At 53.1% G+C, this 24,693-nt stretch overlaps 1 protein-coding gene across 2 annotated transcripts; it reads right to left on the bottom strand.

Moving 5' to 3' along the window:
• Positions 1-1,725: 1,725 nt before the first annotated feature.
• On the bottom strand, positions 1,726-24,292 carry MFN2 (mitofusin 2). Of its 2 annotated transcripts, XM_075328559.1 has the most exons (19): positions 24,146-24,292; positions 18,410-18,465; positions 18,152-18,330; positions 17,909-18,044; positions 16,674-16,836; positions 15,778-15,902; positions 13,764-13,872; positions 13,564-13,671; positions 10,951-11,104; positions 10,345-10,412; positions 9,754-9,875; positions 9,544-9,670; positions 8,518-8,622; positions 8,330-8,432; positions 7,995-8,215; positions 7,768-7,917; positions 7,479-7,675; positions 6,192-6,326; positions 1,726-4,235 (listed from the first exon to the last, which is right to left on the bottom strand). In XM_075328559.1, the coding sequence occupies exons 3-19, from the start codon at positions 18,324-18,326 to the stop codon at positions 4,169-4,171; spliced, it is 2,265 nt and encodes a 754-aa protein (XP_075184674.1). In that variant the 5' UTR covers positions 18,327-18,330; positions 18,410-18,465; positions 24,146-24,292; the 3' UTR covers positions 1,726-4,168. The 2 variants fall into 2 exon arrangements, with proteins under 2 accessions (XP_075184674.1, XP_075184673.1); XM_075328558.1 differs by lacking the exon at positions 18,410-18,465 and having other exon boundaries at positions 24,146-24,291.
• Positions 24,293-24,693: the final 401 nt, after the last annotated feature.

The raw sequence follows: 24,693 nt of genomic DNA, 5'->3' as shown, positions 1-24,693 counted from the left end.
ACCGCTGATTGGTCAGATTAAAACCGCGTCTGTTCCCGCGTTACGTGAGACGTCGCTTCATCAGTAGCCATGGCAACTGACACAGCTGTCAATCACTAAACTCTAAGTACAGAACGTGATAAAACGTGGGAAAGATCCACAGCGACTCCAGGAATACAATAATGGCATGTATTATACTCCAGAGCTGCACTCACTATTCTGCTGGTGCAGTCACTGTGTACATACATTACTGATCCTGAATTACCTCCTGTATTATACTCCAGAGCTGCACTCACTATTCTGCTGGTGCAGTCACTGTGTACATACATTACTGATCCTGAATTACCTCCTGTATTATACTCCAGAGCTGCACTCACTATTCTGCTGGTGCAGGCACTAAGTACATACATTACATTGCTGATCCTGAATTACCTCCTGTATTATACTCCAGAGCTGCACTCACTATTCTGCTTGTGCAGGCACTATGTACATACATTACATTGCTGATCCTGAGTTATATCCTGTATTATACTCCAGAGCTGCACTCACTATTCTGCTGGTGCTGCCACTGTGTACATACATTACTGATCCTGAGTTACCTCCTGTATTATACTCCAGAGCTGCACTCACTATTCTGCTGGTGCTGCCACTGTGTACATACATTACTGATCCTGAGTTACCTCCTGTATTATACTCCAGAGGTGCACTCACTATTCTGCTGGTGCAGTCACTGTGTACATACATTACTGATCCTGAGTTACCTCCTGTATTATACTCCAGAGCTGCACTCACTATTCTGCTGGTGCAGGCACTATGTACATACATTACATTGCTGATGCGGAGTTTTGTCTTGTATTATACTCCAGAGCTGCGCTCACTATTCTGCTGGTGCTGTCACTATGTGTATATAAAAAAACCAACCAGAAGAGGAATTAAATCCTCCAATAGCTAAGCAATTACAGAAATATGGCAACAAAAGGAGCAAATCAATCTAATTTCCAATGATGGAGGGGAGCAATCGCTTGATGGTAAAATTGCACACTTGTGGCTTGCATAGGGCACTGTTCACACATGCAGGTTGACAGTATCTGGTAAGCAGCCTATTAGTTACACCCATCCTATTAGATGCAAGCGGGCTGCGCCAGTACTATATATATGTGCTCCATGCAGGGACAGTGACTATAGTATGCAAGGCCTAACATAAAGAGGCTGCATCCTGTATAAAATGTTCTGTGCAAGAGAATATATAAATATGAGGTATTGGTTGGTATTATGGCCATAGTACGGAAGCCCACAATCCACGTCACGGATCCTCATTCTTGTGGGTCCCTACACTAATATATATATGTATGTATGTATGTATGTATGTATGTATATACGTAACTGTGTACATACATTACTGATCCTGAGTTACCTCCTGTATTATACTCCAGAGCTGCACTCACTATTATGCTGGTGTGATCACTGTGTACATGCATTACATTACTGATCCTGAGTTACCTCCTGTATTATACTCCAGAGCTGCACTCACTATTATGCTGGTGTGATCACTGTGTACATGCATTACATTACTGATCCTGAGTTACCTCCTGTATTATACTCCAGAGCTGCACTCACTATTCTGCTGGTGCAGTCACTGTGTACATACATTACTGATCCAGAGTTACCTCCTGTATTATCCTCCAGAGCTGCACTCACTATTCTGCCGGTGTGATCACTGTGTACATATAAAAGCACAGACGAGGATTTAGTAAAGTCTTTATTTCAGTAATGTAGACCGGTTGCAGTCATGCACGTGACAAAATTAAATACATTCTAGAAAACAAGCCGTCTATAGTACAAGACCAGAAAATAAAGTGCTTCTCACCACGCGGCTGCGGAGCCTTCAAGCATCAGCTTCTCGATTCAAGTCAAATCATATTTGGCAACAAAAAGCATTCTATGCGGGGGAGGGGGGGAATCAGTGACGAGGACGGAGGACGGCGCCCGGCACTCATCTCATAGTGTTATTTGTACCCAGTGCAAGTTATAGTCTCCAGCCACCAATCAGAACAGGCTTAAAGGGGTCTTCTATTGGAGAACAATCAATAGATGATGCATTTTACTGGATTTTGATTAGATGATTGCAACTGCTGAGCACTATCTCAGCATCGCCCTCTGGTGGGTGCAGACTGCAGTACAACTATGTATAATTATAGGACTTCTATAGCAGGAGACCGCGAATGAGGGAAATATGCAGAAAAAAAATCCTGAATCCTCTTTTTTTTTTTTTTTAGAGATGACATTACACCAGGGCAGCAATAATGAAGCCACTCCCCCTTGGATAAAACCATGTAAACCAGTGATCTACAGCCAATTTATACGCCATCAGAGCCTGCTGAGATTTGTAGTTCTTCAACAGACGCATCTCAAAAAAGTAAAATGTGATCCCAGCGACACCGATGTGCAATAATCTAAAACATTCCAATATTATATAATTACTGATCTGCTGTAATGCCACAAACAAGACACAAGGGGGCGCGGGGGTCAGTGCACGAGCATCTCCCCTAGAACCTATAGACCCTTCATATAACATACGGGATCGGCGTGTAACGTTCCTCCACTTACATGAGCCCAGATCTTCCTATTCTGTGTCTGCAAATGGGACTGGGACCAGTACACACAGGGCGACCATAGCTCAGACTGGAGGGGACGGGGGGGTATAAGCAGCCACATATCCGGGGGCAAACGTGGTCAGACAATAAGGGGTAATTGATGGGAAATGCAGAATTGTACAGTAATAAATACGAGGATACATTAATACTGGGGATGGGCCCAGCAGTCCCATCAGTAGCCCATGACCAATGGACCAGAGCCCTGCAAAGGCCGACCATAGTCCGAGACCCCCGCAGCAGGACCCCCTAGGAGCATCGAGCTGTCTGTGACGAGGCCACTGAACCAGATAAATACGTTATTACACCCGTGAGGACATTTCTGATTGTTCCATGTTTTATGTGGATGAAGATTAATGGTGATATAATAAAACGTTCTGCAACTTTCTAATAAGCTGATTTCAGTCCCTTCTCACTGCCCAAAATCTCCGCAGCAAATGGGCCCGAATACAAGTCCTGACATAATAACCCGGCTACGACTAACCAACCCCCGACGGGGAGATGCAGTCAGGCTCAGTCATCACTTGTCTGTAAATATGTTTCCATTCACTGGAAGCAAGCAGAGATCTTAGAATTCATCTAAGCACTTTTCCATCATACAATCATGTCCCTTTAAATACATGTGAGTGATGGGATTGTCCCCAATGGCTGCAGCAAGAAAACCTCAATCCACATGAAAAACACATTATTTCCTTCTTTAAACAATCTCTAACATTGAAGAAACACAAAGACAAAAGCAGCAAGAAACGGGGAGAGTCCTTCATATCAGCCGCCCGGGATCACGGGACCCCCATATCAGCCGCCCGGGATCACGGGACCCCCATATCAGCCGCCCGGGATCACGGGACCCCCATATCAGCCGCCCGGGATCACGGGACCCCCATATCAGCCGCCCGGGATCACGGGACCCCCATATCAGCCGCCCGGGATCACGGGAGCCCCATATCAGCCGCCCGGGATCACGGGAGCCCCATATCAGCCGCCCGGGATCACGGGAGCCCCATATCAGCCGCCCGGGATCACGGGAGCCCCATATCAGCCGCCCGGGATCACGGGAGCCCCATATCAGCCGCCCGGGATCACGGGACCCCCATATCAGCCGCCCGGGATCACGGGAGCCCCATATCAGCCGCCCGGGATCACGGGACCCCCATATCAGCCGCCCGGGATCACGGGACCCCATATCAGCCGCCCGGGATCACGGGACCCCATATCAGCTGCCCGGGATCACGGGACATCTTGCATTTTGGCCAACGCTGCATTTTATAACTTCTTTTCAGGCCCTCATTATCGTCCCAGCATCCTTTGCAGCAGTACAGTGTGACGAGAAGCTGCGTACGATATAGGAGCCCAGAGATGGCAGTGATCAGAGAGTACAGAAGTCCCAGACAGTTCATGTAAACTATATGTATCAGAAGGACGGTCACGTCTGAGTGCGGTCACGTCTGAGTGCGGTGCAGGAGGTGTCGGGTCACATGACTATGGAGAAAGTGGTTATAGGAATTCCCGGTTGCTGGTGTTTCAGTGGTGCGGACCCCTCAGCTCTGCTCCAGGTACTGGTGGGTGAACATATTCAGTTCGCTGTCCAACCAACCAGCTTTATTTCTGGAAAAAAAACAAAACAATTTTGTAGAATTCAGCTCCCGAGTTATAATTGGAGCATTGTGTGATATAACTGGCTTCAATCTGGCTTCCAACCACATCATTCTACCGAAACTGCCCTAACCAAAGTCACCAATGATCTACTAACCGCCAAAGCCAAGCGAAACTACTCTATCCTCCTCCCTCCTGGACCTGTCCTCTGCCCTCTACACTACTCTGTCCTCCTCCTCCTGGACCTGTCCTCTGCCCTCTACACTACTCTGTCCTCCTCCTCCTGGACCTGTCCTCTGCCCTCTACACTACTCTGTCCTCCTCCTCCTGGACCTGTCCTCTGCCCTCTACACTACTCTGTCCTCCTCCTCCTGGACCTGTCCTCTGCCCTCTACACTACTCTGTCCTCCTCCTCCTGGACCTGTCCTCTACCCTCTACACTACTCTGTCCTCCTCCTCCTGGACCTGTCCTCTGCCTGCGACACAGTAGACCATTCCCTCCTACTACAGATTCTCTCATCTCTGGGCATCACAGACTTGGCCTTATTTTGGATTTCTTCGTACCTAACCGACCGAACTTTCAGCGTCTCCCATTCTCACACCACTTCCTCATCTCGCCCCTATCTGTCGGTGTCCCCCAAGGCTCAGTTCTTGGACCCCTGCTGTTCTCCATCTACACCTTCGGCCTGGGACAGCTCATAGAGTCCCACGGCTTCCAGTATCATCTCTATGCCGATGACACACAGATCTACCTCTCTGGACCTGACATTACCTCCCTACTAACCAGAATCCCACAATGTCTGTCTGCTATTTCATCCTTCTTCTCTGCACGATTCCTAAAACTTAACATGGACAAAACAGAGTGCATTGTCTTTCCTCCTTCTCACTCATCGCCTCCAACAAGCCTTTCCATCAAACTCGATGGTTGCTCACTCACCCCAGTCTCACAAGCTCGTTGCCTTGGAGTGACCCTCGACTCTGCTCTATCCTTCAAGCCACACATCCAAGCCCTCTTCACCTCATGCCAATTACAACTCAAAAACATCTCCCGGATCCGTGCTTTCATTAACCAAGAATCAGCAAAAACATTAGTGCATGCCCTCATCATCTCCCGCCTCGACTACTGCAACCTCCTGCTCTCTGGCCTCCCTTCCAACACTCTTGCACCCCTCCAATCTATCCTAAACTCTGCGGCCCGCTTAATCCACCTCTCCCCTCGCTACTCCCCAGCCTCGCCACTCTGCCAATCCCTTCACTGGCTTCCCATCGCCCAACGACTCCAGTTCAAAACATTAACCATGACATACAAAGCCATGCACAACCTGTCTCCTCCCTACATCTGTGACCTAGTCTCCCGGTACCTACCCGCACGCAACCTCAGATCCTCACAAGATCTCCTTCTCTGCTCCTCTCTTATCTCCTCTTCCCACAATCGTGTACAAGATTTCTCCCGTGCATCCCCCATACTCTGGAACGCTCTACCTCAGCATATCAGACTCTCCCCTACCGTGGAAAGCTTCAAGAGGAACCTCAAGACCCACCTCTTCCAACAAGCCTACAACCTACAATAGCCCTCAGTCCAGTAGACCACTGCGCAACCAGCTCTGTCCTCACCTATTGTACCATCACCCATTCCCTGTAGACTGTGAGCCCTCGCGGGCAGGGTCCTCTCTCCTCCTGTAGACTGTGAGCACTCGCGGGCAGGGTCCTCTCTCCTCCTATACCAGTCTGTTTTGTACTGTTAATGATTGTTGTACGTATACCCTTTCACTTGTAAAGCGCCATGGAATAAATGGCGCTATAATAATAAATAATAATAATAATAATAATATAATCTATTTCTGCACCTGCTGCAGCCACTAGGTGGCAGATTTGTATGGAGGCCAATGGGAGCGATAGTCGTGTACAGATCGCCCTCTATTGGTAGCAACAGAAAATACATTGCAAGTGCCAAGCCCACCAGCTCACCTTAGTAACTTGGCTCTGCTCTGCAGACCGTCCAGGACCTCGATCTTTTTGTTCAGGGCGGCGATGTCTTGTTCTAGGTTCTCTCGGGTGACGTCCACCTGCTGACACAAGTGGGCGAATGTCCCCGAGAGCTCCCTGCGAGGACATGGAGAAGACCAATAAAGCACAGCTGCGTCCACAGGAGGCGATACACCGACGGCTACATAGACCATGATAAGAAGCACGCTGCAAAACTGCCGAGGCTCGAGACCCGTATGAGGGTGAAAAAAACATTAAAATTCAAATTGCCCTCATATCTACGGGTAAAGGGAACCTGTCACCAGATTTTGGCCTTCTAAACTAAATCTAGCACCTTAAGCCGCGCCTGTGCAGAATTTCACGAAGGTGCACGTTACCCCCTGTCCGCCCTCGTCTAGACTCCACAAATACCTTTATAAAATCTCCCGCCATGTATGAAAATTGTCCGGTCGGGTGGGCGTACTAGTCTGCATGTCCTGTCCCTCCTTTCGCCATCCTCTTTTGCTGATTGATGTGGATGACTCCTTGGATGCCATCCACATAGGCGGGCAAAATCTTGTGCCTGCGCAGACACATTCCCAGCTCGCGCACTTCACTCTACTGCGTTGTGGGAAGAGCTGAAAACATAGGTGCGCCTGCGCGAACTGGCGAGTTTTCTGCGCAGGCGCAAAATTTTGGCCGGCGATGTGGATGATGTCACCCACTTCATCTACATCGCTGGGCAAAATGGCTCCCTGCGCACAGCACTTGTGATTTGCGCAGGCGCACCTATATTTTCGGCTCTGCCTGCAACAGGGCAGATCAAAATGCGCCTGCACGAGCCTGGAATATCTCTGCACAGGCACGATATTTTGCCTGTCTACATGGATGGCACCCGAGGCATCATTCACGTCGATCGGCACAAGAGGACGGTGAAAGGAGGGACAGGAGGCGCAGAATAGGACGCCCCTCCCAACCGGACAATTCACATACAGGGCGGGACATTTTATAAAAGGCATTTGTGGGGTCTACAGGGGGAAAGCTGCACAGTAACTGTGTCCGGGGACCACTCTAATAAATTGTAAAGACGCTGATCATGAAGGGGTGAATAATTCCTGCAGCAGTCGGGAAACGTGACAATCCAGAGAAATCACGAGTCCTATTAGTTATATTGAGATATTTAAATGTTTCTTGTTTTATGGATTTCTGACAAATCAGAAAGTTTGGCCATTTTACAATATGGGGGGGATTATTAGCGATGGTCGCTGCGCACCGACACCGCTCACTCACTGTTGCACTTGGTGGCTGCAGTTGGATCCGGTGTAGCTGACAATCAGCTGCAGTTTCTCAGCGGCGTAGTCCACAAATTGCCGTTTGAAGGCTCTTTCCTTCGCTTTCGTGGTCCACGTGAGGCGCTCGTATACGTACAGGAGTCCATAGAGGCCAAAGGACAAGGCGATGAGGCGCCAGCCCACAGCCTTCCAGACCTGGGATAACAGAGGAGGCCACAGATAAAACGCTGCCTATCCCGCGCTCTGGAGCAGTCCTATCACCCCCCCCCCCCAAGCGATGCACTTACCACTCCTCCCACCACCAAAATACCCATGGATGTGCGGGATGTTAATGAAGCCAATCCAGTGACCATAGACACCATGAGCTCTTCCTGGGTCATCGCGCCCTGCTGCATCGGTGGCATGCTGGGGTTCACCGGGGTCATGGCACGTGGTATCTGAAGACAGTAACGACACAATGTAAAGCCCGTGCATCAGAATTCATCGCAACGTATAATAATCCACCTCTTCCCACCTGGTCGTTATAGGGCATCAGTGCTCTGCGGCCATTCTTGGGTCCAAGGAACCGGTTCACGAGCATCGTCCACCCGAGAGAGAAGTGAAACTGGACGTCTTCTTGGAAGTCGGCGCACAGCTTGTCACAGCTCAGGTCGTAGCTCAGACTGAAGCTCTGCCGGGGAACCAACAAGTCGATCTGGGAGCGGGTGGAGGATGGGAGAAGAGGCAGCAGCCCGTCTACACGGAGAGAAGGAACGAGGAGAGACCTGGTCATGGAAACCTAGCCTGTAACACATGGCTTTGCACGAGAGCTGTGTACATTAACCGAGACGTCTGGTTTTCGTCTCTTACCGATCATCTCCTGCTGCGTGGTCTGCAGGGACACGGAGATGGTGCTGGAGCAGCGATCAGACAGGTTCCTGCCCAGACCTTCCTCTATGTGACGATGGAGCTCCTGGAGGGAAGAAGATCGGGGACGAGACGTTACAAGACAACAGGAGACACCGGGACAAGACGTCGGAAATCAGAAAGATACTCACATTTTTATAAACTTTAAGGACAACGGACGAAGGATGAAACTCCATCTGGAAGTCGTCCACCAGCACCGAGAGGCGCCGGATCTCCTCAGCCATAGCGTTCGACACCTGAAACAGCCGAGATATTAGGTAATGTGCGTTAAGTAGCACCTCGCTCCACCCGAGACATCACCCGTGAGTGCAGCGAGTGGGCCCCTGCTGTACGTGGGCTGCACCCCTCAACAACATACATTACACGGCTTCTCACCTGCCGCTCCACCCAAGGTGTTACCCATAAGTGCAGCGAGCGCGCCCCTGCTGTACGTGGGCTGCACCCCTCTATAACATACATTACACGGCTTCTCACCTGCATCTCCACCTGAGGGGTTACCTGTGAGTGCAGCGAGTGGGCCCCTGCTGTACGTGGGCTGCACCCCTCTATACCATACATTACACGGCTTCTCACCTGCCGTTCCACCCGAGGTGTTACCCATAAGTGCAGCGAGCGTGCCCCTGCTGTACGTGGGCTGCATCCCTTTATATCATACATTACATGGCTTCTGAACCTGCATCTCCACCCGAGACGTCACCTGTGAGTGCAGCGAGTGGGCCCCTGCTGTACGTGGGCTGCACCCCTCTATACCATACATTACATGGCTTCTCATCTGCCACTCCACCCGAGACGTCACCTGTGAGTGCAGCGAGCGCGCTCCTGCTGTACGTGGGCTGCAGCCCTCTATACCATACATTACATGGCTTCTCATCTGCCACTCCACCCGAGACGTCACCTGTGAGTGCAGCGAGTGGGCCCCTGCCGTACGTGGGCTGCACCCCGTTATATCATACATTACATGGCTTCTGAACCTGCATCTCCACCCGAGACGTCACCTGTGAGTGCAGAGAGAGCGCCCCTGCTGTACGTGGGCTGCAGCCCTCTATACCATACATTACACGGCTTCTCACCTGCCACTCCACCCATGAGTGCAGCGAGTGGGCCCCTGCTGTACGTGGGCTGCACCCCTCTATACCATACATTACACGGCCTCTCACCTGCCGCTCCACCTCGTCCGTGATCTGCTTGATTTTCATCCTGTAATCCTCCGTCAGCAGCTCCAGTTGCTTCTCGATAAATTCCAGTCGGTCCCTGAACTCCTCGCGCTTTTCCAGGCAGTAAACCCTGCGGAGGATACACAGTATGCACATGACGGACAGGCAGGAGGCGACTGTGGTGGAGACGTCGTCCTCTTCCTCCGCACGCACCTCTGCTCCTGGGCAGCCACGTGCACAGACTCCATGATCTGGCGCAGGACCTCCGCTATGTGCTTGGCTCGCATTGTATGCTGCTCAAACTTGGTCTTCACCGCCGACTGAGAGATGCATTCCTGCCGGAGAGACGGCACAATTGTATAGAAATCATTCAGGGAACCCCCTTGCAGAATAACTGTCTCAGCTGTTAAGATCTCTGCTTGTAGTCAGTGAATGGAAACCATTACTATCAGTTTTGGTCACTATTGTTTCTTTGCCTACAGGGCCATGAACAACATAGGAGCAGGACAGCGCGTCAACGTACAGAAGCGGACAAAAACTATTTCCATTCACATTAGGGAAGCAGAGATATTAAAAGCCATGAGCATTAAAAGATTTCCATCAGGAAGCAGAGCCAGATCCTGACAGTGTGTGCATTACACACTATTCAGATTCAGCATGCTTGCCGAGAATTTGCTCTGGGCCTGAAAACACTTGTGTGAAGTGATCGGCAAACAGACAAGCGGTGGATCTCCAGTTTGCAGCCACCCTGTCAAAAAATGCCTCGGGGGTGGAAAGGAGCGCCCCGAGCATTCAATGTCGTACCTCAAATCTTCTCTCAAAGTTCTGGAACTCAAACATCCTCACTTGAAATCCTTCAGCTAAAGCGCCACCTAGAGGCAGGAAATAAAGAAAAAGAAAAGTCAATATAAAGAAAAAGATCAGCTCCACGAATCAACCAAATACACAGTGTCTCCCCTGTGATCTGAGGGGATCCTGGTAATAGGGGATCTATTCCTCTGCAGCGCCCCCACAGGGGAGATGAAGCATTACACACTGCCCATTCACACCAATGAGATGTCTGAGTAACACAGGACAGATCTCCGGAGTGGGACGTGCTGCTACTGAGCCCATTCTTTACCATGGCCAAGCGATGAGGACCCCACCCCCACCTCTATTACGGGATTAGGAGAATGAGTTTTCAAAACTGGACAATCCCTTTAAATTTAGAGAAAAAAAAAAATACTAAAACTAAAAATTGCTAATTTTTCTGTATTAGCTTCCCCAGTGTCTAATCTGTGGCTCTTCAGCTGCTGCAGAACTTCAGCTCCAATGGCTGTCAGGGCATGCTGGGAATTGTAGTCCAGCAAACAGCAGCAGTATATTTTGTTTTGCCTTCCCCATATGAGGATCGCTGACAGTTTGCGCTACCTCCTTCTGGCATCCCCTGAGCTTTCTGTATCCTGGCGTTAAGAACTTCCTTGGCAGACACAAAGAAAATGCGATCTCCTGCTTGGGTTCGATCCAAGACGCCGAGCTCATCCACCAAGAAACTGGTGCAGCGCTCCATGTGCTGCCGCCGAACCTGCGGAGACAGGAGCACGGTAATATCTGCAATAACCTGAAGACATATGGCCGTCGGGTGCTACAGGAAGTTACTCAGGATCAGTAATGTAATGTATGTACACAGTGACCGCACCAGCAGAATAGTGAGTGCAGCTCTGGAGGATAATACAGGAGGTAACTCAGGATCAGTAATGTAATGTATGTACACAGTGACTGCACCAGCAGAATAGTGAGTGCAGCTCTGGAGTATAATACAGGATGTAGCTCAGGATCAGTAATGTAATGTATGTACACAGTGACTGCACCAGCAGAATAGTGAGTGCAGCTCTGGAGTATAATACAGGATGTAACTCAGGATCAGTAATGTAATGTATGTACACAGTGACTGCACCAGCAGAATAGTGAGTGCAGCCCTGGAGAATAATACAGGAAGTAACTCAGGATCAGTAATGTAATGTATGTACACAGTGACTGCACCAGCAGAATAGTGAGTGCAGCTCTGGAGGATAATACAGGAGGTAACTCACGATCAGTAATGTAATGTATGTACACAGTGACTCCACCAGCAGAATAGTGAGTGCAGCTCTGGAGGATAATACAGGAGGTAACTCAGGATCAGTAATGTAATGTATGTACACAGTGACTGCACCAGCAGAATAGTGAGTGCAGCTCTGGAGTATAATACAGGATGTAACTCAGGATCAGTAATGTAATGTATGTACACAGTGACTGCACCAGCAGAATAGTGAGCTCAGCTCTGGAGGATAATACAGGAGGTAACTCACGATCAGTAATGTAATGTATGTACACAGTGACTCCACCAGCAGAATAGTGAGTGCAGTTCTGGAGTATAATACAGGAAGTAACTCAGGATCAGTAATGTATGTACACAGTGACTGCACCAGCAGAATAGTGAGTGCAGCTCTGGAGTATAATACAGGATATAACTCAGGATTAGTAATGTAATGTATGTACACAGTGACTGCCCCAGCAGAATAGTCAGTGCAGCTCTGGGGTATAATACAGGAGGTAACTCAGGATCAGTAATGTATGTACACAGTGACTGCACCAGCAGAATAGTGAGTGCAGCTCTGGGGTATAATACAGGAGGTAACTCAGGATTAGTAATGTAATGTATGTACACAGTGACTGCCCCAGCAGAATAGTGAGTGCAGCTCTGGGGTATAATACAGGAGGTAACTCAGGATCAGTAATGTATGTACACAGTGACTGCACCAGCACAATAGTGAGTGCAGCTCTGGAGTATAATACAGGATATAACTCACGATCAGTAATGTAATGTATGTAAACAGTGACTGCACCAGCAGAATAGTGAGTGCAGCCCTGGAGAATAATACAGGAAGTAACTCAGGATCAGTAATGTAATGTATGTACACAGTGACTGCACCAGCAGAATAGTGAGCTCAGCTCTGCAGGATAATACAGGAGGTAACTCACGATCAGTAATGTAATGTATGTACACAGTGACTCCACCAGCAGAATAGTGAGTGCAGCTCTGGAGGATAATACAGGAGGTAACTCAGGATCAGTAATGTAATGTATGTACACAGTGACTGCACCAGCAGAATAGTGAGTGCAGCTCTGGAGTATAATACAGGAGGTAACTCAGGATCAGTAATGTAATGTATGTACACAGTGACTGCACCAGCAGAATAGTGAGTGCAGCTCTGGAGTATAATACAGGATGTAACTCAGGATCAGTAATGTAATGTATGTACACAGTGACTGCACCAGCAGAATAGTGAGCTCAGCTCTGGAGGATAATACAGGAGGTAACTCACGATCAGTAATGTAATGTATGTACACAGTGACTCCACCAGCAGAATAGTGAGTGCAGTTCTGGAGTATAATACAGGAAGTAACTCAGGATCAGTAATGTATGTACACAGTGACTGCACCAGCAGAATAGTGAGTGCAGCTCTGGAGTATAATACAGGATATAACTCAGGATTAGTAATGTAATGTATGTACACAGTGACTGCCCCAGCAGAATAGTGAGTGCAGCTCTGGGGTATAATACAGGAGGTAACTCAGGATCAGTAATGTATGTACACAGTGACTGCACCAGCAGAATAGTGAGTGCAGCTCTGGGGTATAATACAGGAGGTAACTCAGGATTAGTAATGTAATGTATGTACACAGTGACTGCCCCAGCAGAATAGTGAGTGCAGCTCTGGGGTATAATACAGGAGGTAACTCAGGATCAGTAATGTATGTACACAGTGACTGCACCAGCACAATAGTGAGTGCAGCTCTGGAGTATAATACAGGATATAACTCACGATCAGTAATGTAATGTATGTAAACAGTGACTGCACCAGCAGAATAGTGAGTGCAGCTCTGGAGCATAACTCAGGATCAGTACTGTAGGGATAAAGCTATAAGTGCCTATATATTTTTGACAACCAGTTTTCCAAGAAGCACAAACATTTTGAAGACACTTAACGTCCTCCTCACCTCATCCATATATTCCGGTTCTGAGGCAGATGCGTCCCACCGGTTGTTCAGAATAAAGATGTTTGGTCGGGACAGACGTTCATTCACCTTGTGGAAAAACTGCTTTTCCTAGGACAAGAGAGAACACGTGGTAATATAAAGTATGGTGGAGCTGCTGCTATACAAGGTGATCCCAGCGATGAGACACGGAAGACACTTACTGTCTGCATGAGCGTGGACTCAGAATTCGCCACCAACACAAACACATCGGCATCAAGGCAAAACTTATCTATCCAGCTGTCCAGCTCAGTGGTGACATCAATGCCGGGGCTGAAAATAGACAATACGGAGAATGAGGTTATAGAGGCGTGCGCTGCCGCAGAAGTGAAGGTAACGGCCGCATTCAGAGGTAACGGGACGGAAGCAGCACAGATAAACCAATGACAAACCGTGTGCACCAAAGAGTAAAGCAGGGAGATCTCCTGGTGCCGGGATCCCCATGGATCTCAGAGGTGAAGAGTCCAAGGCGCCATCATTGTGGAGCAGCGAGCGGCCTTCCACATACAGCGGGACGGCTCCGCAGGCTGCAACCTTAACGTTTCGTTACACACGTCCTCCATATTAATGCAGGAACTGAACAGATGTTGGCGTCTTGGACTCTTCTGCAAGAACCGTCCACAGTTCTGCTCCGAGCACCTGTATCAGATCAGTCAGGACTGTTCACCGAAACTCAGGAGAAAAGAGCAGATAAACGCATCTGTGCAGCAATAATTGTTAGTGTAACCCCGACTCTGCCTGCGCCAGCCCCAGGCTCCGCCACGGCACACCACAGCCAGCACCCAACCCCAGGCTCCGCCACGGCACACCACAGCCAGCGCCCAACCCCAGGCTCCGCCACGGCACACCCCAGCCAGCGCCCAACCCCAGGCTCCGCCACGGCACACCCCAGCCAGCGCCCAACCCCAGGCTCCGCCACGGCACACCCCAGCCAGCGCCCAACCCCAGGCTCCGCCACGGCACACCCCAGCCAGTGCCCAACCCCAGGCTCCGCCACGGCAAACCACAGCCCATGCCCAACCCCAGGCTCCGCCACGGCACACCCCAGCCCATGCCCAACCCCAGGCTCCGCCACAGCACACCCCAGCCAGCATCCAACTCCAGGCTCCGCCACGGCACACCACAGCCATCGACCAAACCCAGGCTCCGCCACGGCACACCACAGCACACCACCCAACCCCAGGCTCCGCCACAGCACAACACCCAACCCCAGGCTCCGCCACAGCACACCACCCAACCCCAGGCTCCGCCACAGCACACCACCGAACCCCAGGCTCCGCCACAGCACACCACCCAACCCCAGGCTCCGCCACAGCACACCACCGAACCCCAGGCTCCGCCACAGCACACCACCCAACCCCAGGCTCCGCCACAGCACACCACCCAGCCCCAGGCTCCGCCACAGCACACCACCCAACCCCAGGCTCCGCCACAGCACACCACCCAACCCCAGTCTCCGCCACAGCACACCACCCAACCCCAGGCTCCGCCACAGCACACCACCCAACCCCAGGCTCCGCCACAGCACACCACCCAACCCCAGGCTCCGCCACAGCACACCACCCAACCCCAGTCTCCGCCACAGCACACCACCCAACCCCAGGCTCCGCCACAGCACACCACCGAACCCCAGGCTCCGCCACAGCACGCCACCCAACCCCAGGCTCCGCCACAGCACACCACCCAACCCCAGGCTCCGCCACAGCACACCACCCAACCCCAGGCTCCGCCACGGCACATCACCCAACCCCAGGCTCCGCCACGGCACATCACAGCCAGCGCCCAACCCCAGGCTCCGCCACAGTACACCACCCAACCACAGGCTCCGCCACGGCACATCACAGCCGGCACCCAACCCCAGGCCCCGCCACGGCACACCACAGCCAGCACCCAACCCCAGGCTCCGCCACACTCGCCACCCTGGCTACGCTTGCACCCACCACAGCCAGCGCCCATTACCAACTCCACAGCTTTATAAATGTCAGAGCACTACTTTCTTGAAAGTGTATCACACACAGAAGAAAGGCAAGGCTCTAGTGTGGCCTACAGCTTACACTACACCGCCCGCAAATAATGCAAAGTGCGTGGCGCCTCCATCTGATGATGAAGCGAGAGGCGCTGCACAACCCCGCTAATAATGTATACACACAATGACAAGTCGTGACCAGTGATCGGTACCTGTCCATCAGCACCAGGTCATCCTTCAGCAGGGGGCACTTGGAATTAGGCCACATAACGCTGACCATGGACCCAGAATCCAGAAGGTCATCCTGATGAAGGGCATGAGCGAGCTGCATCACCGTCTGGACGGGAAGGAGAGGGTTACAACGGATGTACAAACATTTCTGGAAAATTATGTGGTGCTGCAGTCACAAAGTCTTACATAAGAAAATATGACTACTCTTAACAGCAGCGCCACACCTGTATACAGGTTATTTATGATATTGCATCTCAACACCATTCTCTTCAATGAAGCTGAGCCGCATTACCAGAAGCAGCCAGTGGACAGGTGTGGCGCTGTTTCTGTAGAGGATTTTCTAATCTTGTACAACCCTCTAAAAAGTCATTGCAGGAGAATAAGGAGCTCTCTGGTGCCACGCGCTCTCTCTGGTGCCGCGCGCTCTCTCTGGTGCCGCGCGCTCTCTCTGGTGCCGCGCGCTCTCTCTGGTGCCGCGCGCTCTTCCGCATTGATGACGGCAAATCACGGCAAGAATCGGGCACGTGTCCTATTCTAATTAGCAGGTATAAGATACCCAGAGATCCGGCAGGCGTCCCAACAGGTTTATTGTTGTGGATGCAGATTGAGCGCCAGCGGAGAATTCCCTTAAGACGTACCCAGACTGTAAGTTATAAGTAACATCTGCTTGCTGTCAGTGAGTGGAACCCGGGTAAGTTTTAGGGCTCGGTACAATACAGATCTGTAACGAGCGCTGCACAAGTAGAATTTGTACATTTTCATAAAATGTTACAGCGCTGTGTGTAAGCCTCACAGACAGCAAGCAGAGATGTGGAAATGACACAGAAGGGACGCTTGCTGCATCCGGACATAGAAAGCGGAAGTGCGGCGCGGTCACCTTCACACTCTTCTTCTCCTCTGAGCCGTCGGTCAGGAGATAGGACTCGTTCCCATCTGTCCCCTCCACACGCAGGAAGCAGTTGGTGGTGTGGCCGATCCCCGAGGGCAGGACCTTGTCCCACAGCATGGCGTTAATCACCGTGCTCTTCCCATTGCTGGTCCTGGGGCGGAAGAAAATAGGACATGAGCAAAGACAATATCCGGGGCGAGGGGACGGCGGAAAGGGACGGGGCGAGAAGAGAAGGGACGGCGAGGGGAAAGGGGAGAAGGGACGGCGAGGGGAAAGGGGAGAAGGGACGGCGAGGGGAAAGGGGAGAAGGGACGGCGAGGGGAAAGGGGAGAAGGGACGGCGAGGGGAAAGGGGAGAAGGGACGGCGAGGGGAAAGGGGAGAAGGGACGGCGAGGGGAAAGGGGAGAAGGGACGGCGAGGGGAAAGGGGAGAAGGGACGGCGAGGGGAAAGGGGAGAAGGGACGGCGAGGGGAAAGGGGAGAAGGGACGGCGAGGGGAAAGGGGAGAAGGGACGGCGAGGGGAAAGGGGAGAAGGGACGGCGAGGGGAAAGGGGAGAAGGGACGGCGAGGGGAAAGGGGAGAAGGGACGGCGAGGGGAAAGGGGAGAAGGGACGGCGAGGGGAAAGGGGAGAAGGGACGGCGAGGGGAAAGGGGAGAAGGGACGGCGAGGGGAAAGGGGAGAAGGGACGGCGAGGGGAAAGGGGAGAAGGGACGGCGAGGGGAAAGGGGAGAAGGGACGGCGAGGGGAAAGGGGAGAAGGGACGGCGAGGGGAAAGGGGAGAAGGGACGGCGGAAAGGGGAGAAGGGACGGCGGAAAGGGGAGACGGGACGGCGGAAAGGGGTGGGGGTGGGAGTGATGCCATACTGCTTGTCACCCAACTCACTTATTAAATAAATACTATGATATGATTTTGTTTATGTAATATTGTGATTTCCTCTATTATGCCTCCCGGAAATGTAGGACTAAATTGAAAACTAGAGGACACCATTCTTGTGAAAGGCAGGGGGAGGAGGAGAGTGCACGTACACATTGTCTATAGTCAGGCCGTGCGGGGACATATTCTTCTGAATGGTGGCACCAAAATGTCAATATATCTCCAGGAGGAATAACAGGAGTGACAAAAGACAGTGGTAAGAAAAGATACTTTATAACGGCCATCTCCGCAAGAATACAAATATTTACCAAAATACACATTTCATGAATGGCGACAGGAGCTCCTCACCTGCCAAAGAAGGCCACCTTCATGTGACGCCGGGCCAGCACCTCGCTGATGCCCTTCACGTTGGTCAGATAGCCCTTCACCTCCAGGACTTGCTCCTCCGAGGCCACTGGATCCAGCTCTGCATTCTGGTAGGTTTCTAAACAAGCAGCAAACAAATACATTACAGTGAATCAGAGCTATTGTCCTCTGTTATCAGCCACTGCCTGCTGTAATGCACACACTCCTTCCTTCACGTCTCCTCACCCTCCAGGAAGTTGAAGCTTTCCTGGATGTAGGCCCCGAGCTGGTCGAAGATGCCATTGATCTTCTTCTTGGCGGTGACGAAGTGCTTGAGGGGGGAGGCGCTGACCTCAGCCATGTATCTCTTATCCTTCTTGTTGGAGATTTTAGCTGTTGGTCGGGCGAAGAGCAGGGACATTGCGCTGCGGAGGGAGAGACAATCACTACGACTGGTACACACATCGCAGTGCCGATCTCTGCACACTGCACACGTATACTGACCGGCCGTCACACCGCACCGACGCCACGCCGGGCCGACACTGCCAAACCGTTATCTCCTATCAGCAGAAGTAGAGGGAGTGAAACAATGGAACAGGAAGCAGCGAGGACAGGAGGAACTATAGGAGGGACAAAGATCTTATAGGAAACGACCACTATGTGATGGTCCAGCAGAGGCGGAGAGGAAACCACGCACCGTGCAGATACAAGGAAGCCAAAGTGACTGACACAATGTGATACAATGTATCCACGGGGCTTAAAGGGACAGGTCGCATTCTAGAAACCAATGGTATTCTTTCTAAATGTTATTTCCCCCCCCCCCCCAAATATATCAGTTTTCAAGATCTCTGCTTGCTGTCATTGAATAGTAACCTTCTGCCTGTTTTCATCAGGAGATGATCACACGGCTCATGACAGTAACAGGAGGTGTATTACAGCTGTATCCGTCTGTTACATCCAAAGGGGTCCATACATGTGACCGCTGCAGCTAATCACTGGCTGCAGCATTGATTGGTCAAAGTCCCTGCAGGAGGAGAGGGTGCAGAGATCCAGGGGGCTTCAGCAGGTAACCCAAGGTTTTATTTTGTGACCATGCTGAGGCGTCTATTAGAAATAAATACGGCACTAGAGACCCGCTATAAATAATGAACGTCCCTAATAAACACCATCAGCAGAAAAAGGTTAAAAATGATACAGAAAGTTTTTAGGTTTTCATTAAACAAAAGGTTAAAACTTCTGAAGGAAAACCTGGAATATCTAATAAATCTCTGCAGCCCTAGCAGACACACGGATGTAATGCAGCGGGGACCCCCTTTAACTCCCCCTGTATTAGCAGATAGCCTAGAAATGGCCGCTGACCTCAATGGGCACACCCCTTTAAGGCTTAAAGACGGCATCATACAGGAGGGGAATATTGTGGTACTACAGGACCCAGCATGCCTCGTCCCTTCTGCTGCAGCCCCCGATGATTATACCCAGGGTCGGAGTCCGGCAGACCCATCCAGCAGCCTGCAGAGAGTGTGTGAGGTCGATCACACTCAGCGCCCGCAGAGTGACCCCACTGCAAAGTCCGGGTGCAGCTGGCGCCCGGTTCTCGCCCTTCACTCACGGCCGACCTGCCCGGTTCTCGCCCTTCACTCACGGAGGACCTGTCCGGTTCTCGCCCTTCACTCACGGCCGACCTGCCCGGTTCTCGCCCTTCATTCACGGAGGACCTGCCCGGTTCTCGCCCTTCACTCACGGCCGACCTGCCCGGTTCTCGCCCTTCACTCACGGCCGACCTGCCCGGTTCTCGCCCTTCATTCACGGAGGACCTGCCCGGTTCTCGCCCTTCACTCACGGCCGACCTGCCCGGTTCTCGCCCTTCACTCACGGCCGACCTGTCCGGTTCTCGCCCTTCATTCACGGAGGACCTGTCCGGTTCTCGCCCTTCATTCACGGAGGACCTGTCCGGTTCTCGCCCTTCATACACGGAGGACCTGTCCGGTTCTCGCCCTTCATTCAAGGAGGACCTGTCCGGTTCTCGCCCTTCATTCATGGAGGACCTGCCCGGTTCTCGCCCTTCATTCACGGAGGACCTGCCCGGTTCTCGCCCTTCATTCACGGAGGACCTGCCCGGTTCTCGCCCTTCATTCACGGAGGACCTGCCCGGTTCTCGCCCTTCATTCACGGAGGACCTGCCCGGTTCTCGCCCTTCATTCACGGAGGACCTGCCCGGTTCTCGCCCTTCATTCACGGAGGACCTGCCCGGTTCTCGCCCTTCACAGCCGGCGCCCGGTTACTAGGAGACGTTTCCTGTGTTGTCAGTAAGTTGGAATGAACTCTGAGCCTTATGCACAATCTCCGCTCTGCACCGGTCTGACCAGAAGGAATAGATCACAGAGATAACGACCTAGTTCATTCCAGGAGCAGATCTGCCAGACTAGCGGGATCTACTTAACCCTTCAGAAACTGGGAACGCATGCAGCACCCACAGCTGGCACACACTGCACGGGAAAGTGGTCCGCACCGCGCGGTGCAGAGGGGAGAAGGGGTGTGAGAGAGGCGGCACAGTGGCTTAGTGGTTAGCACTGCAGTCTTGCGGTGGCTCAGTGGTTAGCACTGCAGTCTTGCGGTGGCTCAGTGGTTAGCACGGCAGTCTTGCGGTGGCTCAGTGGTTAGCACGGCAGTCTTGCGGTGGCTCAGTGGTTAGCACTGCAGTCTTGCGGTGGCTCAGTGGTTAGCACTGCAGTCTTGCGGTGGCTCAGTGGTTAGCACTGCAGTCTTGCAGCGCTGGAGTCCTGGGTTCGAATCCCATCAAGGACACCATCTGCAAGGAGTTTGTATGTTCTCCCCGTGTTTGCGTGGGTTTCCTCCGGGTTCTCGGTTATATCCCACACTCCAAAGACATACAGATAGGGAATTTAGATTGTGAGCCCCAATGGGGACAGTGTTCCTGATGTACGTAAAGCGCTGCGGAATATGTTCGCGCTGTATAAAAATAAAGATTTATTATTATTTATTATTAGAGGCACTATGCAAGGGGGGGGGGGGGTACTGGGATCAGCATTGTGCACAGAGAACAAGGGGGGGGGGGGGTGAGGGCCGGTGTCACTCCTCCTGACAACCCCCAGTCACCCCTCACTCCTCCTGACAACCCCCAGTCACCCCTCACTCCTCCTGACAACCCCCAGTCACCCCTCACTCCTCCTGACAACCCCCAGTCACCCCTCACTCCTCCTGACAACCCCCAGTCACCCCTCACTCCTCCTGACAACCCCCAGTCACCCCTCACTCCTCCTGACAACCCCCAGTCACCCCTCACTCCTCCTGACAACCCCCAGTCACCCCTCACTCCTCCTGACAACCCCCAGTCACCCCTCACTCCTCCTGACAACCCCCAGTCACCCCTCACTCCTCCTGACAACCCCCAGTCACCCCTCACTCCTCCTGACAACCCCCAGTCACCCCTCACTCCTCCTGACAACCCCCAGTCACCCCTCACTCCTCCTGACAACCCCCAGTCACCCCTCACTCCTCCTGACAACCCCCAGTCACCCTTCACTCCTCCTGACAACCCCCAGTCACCCTTCACTCCTCCTGACAACCCCCAGTCACCCCTCACTCCTCCTGACAACCCCCAGTCACCCTTCACTCCTCCTGACAACCCCCAGTCACCCCTCCTGACAACCCCCAGTCACCCCTCACTCCTCCTGACAACCCCCAGTCACCCCTCACTCCTCCTGACAACCTCCAGTCACCCCTCACTCCTCCTGACAACCCCCGGCCACCCCTCACTCCTCCTGACATCCCTCAGTCACCCCCCCTTCCTCCTGACATCCCTCAGTCACCCCCCTTCCTCCTGACATCCCTCAGTCACCCCCCTTCCTCCTGACATCCCTCAGTTACCCCCCTTCCTCCTGACATCCCTCAGTTACCCCCCTTCCTCCTGACATCCCTCAGTCACCCCCCTTCCTCCTGACATCCCTCAGTCACCCCCCTTCCTCCTGACATCCCTCAGTCACCCCTCCTGACATCCTTCAGTCACCCCTCCTGACAACCTCCAGTCACCCCTTCTGACAACCTCCAGTCACCCCTCCTGACAACCTCCAGTCACCCCCCTTCCTCCTGACAACCCCCAGTCACCCCTCCTGACAACCCCCAGTCACCCCTCCTGACAACCCCCAGTCACCCCCCTTCCTCCTGACAACCCCCAGTCACCCCCCTTCCTCCTGACAACCCCCAGTCACCCCTCCTGACAACCCCCAGTCACCCCTCCTGACAACCCCCAGTCACCCCTCCTGACAACCCCCAGTCACCCCTCCTGACAACCCCCAGTCACCCCTCACTCCTCCTGACAACCCCCAGTCACCCCTCCTGACATCCCCCAGTCACCCCTCCTGACAACCCCCAGTCACCCCTCCTGACAACCCCCAGTCACCCCTCCTGACAACCCCCAGTCACCCCTCACTCCTCCTGACATCCCCCAGTCACCCCTCACTCCTCCTGACATCCCCCAGTCACCCCTCAGCCTCCTGACAGCCCCCAGTCACCCCTCAGCCACCTGACAACCCCCAGTCACCCCTCAGCCACCTGACAACCCCCAGTCACCCCTCAGCCTCCTGACAACCTCCAGTCACCCCTCAGCCTCCTGACAACCTCCAGTCACCCCTCAGCCTCCTGACAACCTCCAGTCACCCCTCAGCCTCCTGACAACCTCCAGTCACCCCTCAGCCTCCTGACAACCTCCAGTCACCCCTCAGCCTCCTGACAACCTCCAGTCACCCCTCAGCCTCCTGACAACCCCCAGTCACCCCTCAGCCTCCTGACAACCCCCAGTCACCCCTCAGCCTCCTGACAACCCCCAGTCACCCCTCAGCCTCCTGACAACCCCCAGTCACCCCTCAGCCTCCTGACAACCCCCAGTCACCCCTCAGCCTCCTGACAACCCCCAGTCACCCCTCAGCCTCCTGACAACCTCCAGTCACCCCTCAGAATCCTGACAACCCCCAGTCACCCCTCAGCCTCCTGACAGCCCCCAGTCACCCCTCAGCCTCCTGACAGCCCCCAGTCACCCCTCAGCCTCCTGACAGCCCCCAGTCACCCCTCAGCCTCCTGACAGCCCCCAGTCACCCCTCAGCCTCCTGACAGCCCCCAGTCACCCCTCAGCCTCCTGACAGCCCCCAGTCACCCCTCAGCCTCCTGACAGCCCCCAGTCACCCCTCAGCCTCCTGACAACCCCCAGTCACCCCTCAGCCTCCTGACAGCCCCCAGTCACCCCTCAGCCTCCTGACAGCCCCCAGGCACCCCTCAGCCTCCTGACAACCTCCAGTCACCCCTCAGCCTCCTGACAACCTCCAGTCACCCCTCAGCCTCCTGACAACCTCCAGTCACCCCTCAGCCTCCTGACAACCTCCAGTCACCCCTCAGCCTCCTGACAACCTCCAGTCACCCCTCAGCCTCCTGACAACCTCCAGTCACCCCTCAGCCTCCTGACAACCCCCAGTCACCCCTCAGCCTCCTGACAGCCCCCAGGCACCCCTCAGCCTCCTGACAACCTCCAGTCACCCCTCAGCCTCCTGACAACCCCCAGTCACCCCTCAGCCTCCTGACAACCCCCAGTCACCCCTCAGCCTCCTGACAACCCCCAGTCACCCCTCAGCCTCCTGACAACCCCCAGTCACCCCTCAGCCTCCTGACAACCTCCAGTCACCCCTCAGCCTCCTGACAACCCCCAGTCACCCCTCAGCCTCCTGACAACCCCCAGTCACCCCTCAGCCTCCTGACAACCCCCAGTCACCCCTCAGCCTCCTGACAGCCTCCAGTCACCCCTCAGCCTCCTGACAACCTCCAGTCACCCCTCAGCCTCCTGACAACCTCCAGTCACCCCTCAGCCTCCTGACAACCTCCAGTCACCCCTCAGCCTCCTGACAGCCTCTCGCACTGGTCAGTGATCGTTTAGTCACAAATCTCACGATCACTTTCAGGTTTTAGACAATTTTCCATCAGATTGAGGTCGTGCACATTTTCTATCCCTGGTCCAGGACCGTCCGATAGTCCAGACTGACAACAGGAGCTGCCGGACTAAAGGACGGTCCCGATATTAGACATTTCCGCCTATAAACCGCGCTGGGCCTCATCTCCGCGCTGGGATTACCCGGTTCTATGAATGATATCGCGATATTATGATGATATTGTGACATGACGCCACAGCTGCACATTATCCCCCACATTCCCGGGCGCCGCCTCTCCGGAGCTCACTTGTCAGTCCCGCGGGCTCCTCCGATGTTCACGCCTCACACGGTGCCCGGGCAGAGCGACTCCTCACTCAGCGCGACCATCCCCGGCCTCTGACACCGGCCTGTGAAGGACAGGAAGCAGCAGCTACAGCAGCCCCGCCCAACACGGCTGACTCCGCCCTGCCCCGCATCTGATTGGCCGGGGGACGTCCTATGCTAATCAACCAAACACTAGAGGAAAGAATTTACGCTAACTTGTGGTCCTCACCTGTAGAAGAACAGGCCGTATAGAGCAGAGCGGAGAAGACTCCGACAAAATGGCCGCTGCTAATACCTCTTAGGAGACATGTCGTAGCCGCGAGTTTTCGCTCCGCTGGATCCGTGTGGAGGTCGATGCTTTGTGGGGATAATTGTTGAAATGTGGAGAATCCATGTGACAATTGGGAAAGTCACCACAATAGCGGCTCCAGGCAGAGGATGCGACATTGATGCGATTTTTTGTGACCATTGTGTAATTAAACCATTGTTGACAGGATTTTTTTTACAATTGGATGTTTGCACTAAGGCGAT

The sequence above is a fragment of the Anomaloglossus baeobatrachus genome, chromosome 11 (assembly GCF_048569485.1).
Source record: "Anomaloglossus baeobatrachus isolate aAnoBae1 chromosome 11, aAnoBae1.hap1, whole genome shotgun sequence".
Lineage (NCBI taxonomy): Eukaryota > Metazoa > Chordata > Amphibia > Anura > Aromobatidae > Anomaloglossus > Anomaloglossus baeobatrachus.
Note: the sequence above shows the minus strand (reverse complement) of the source record. Positions and strands in the feature narration are given on the sequence as shown.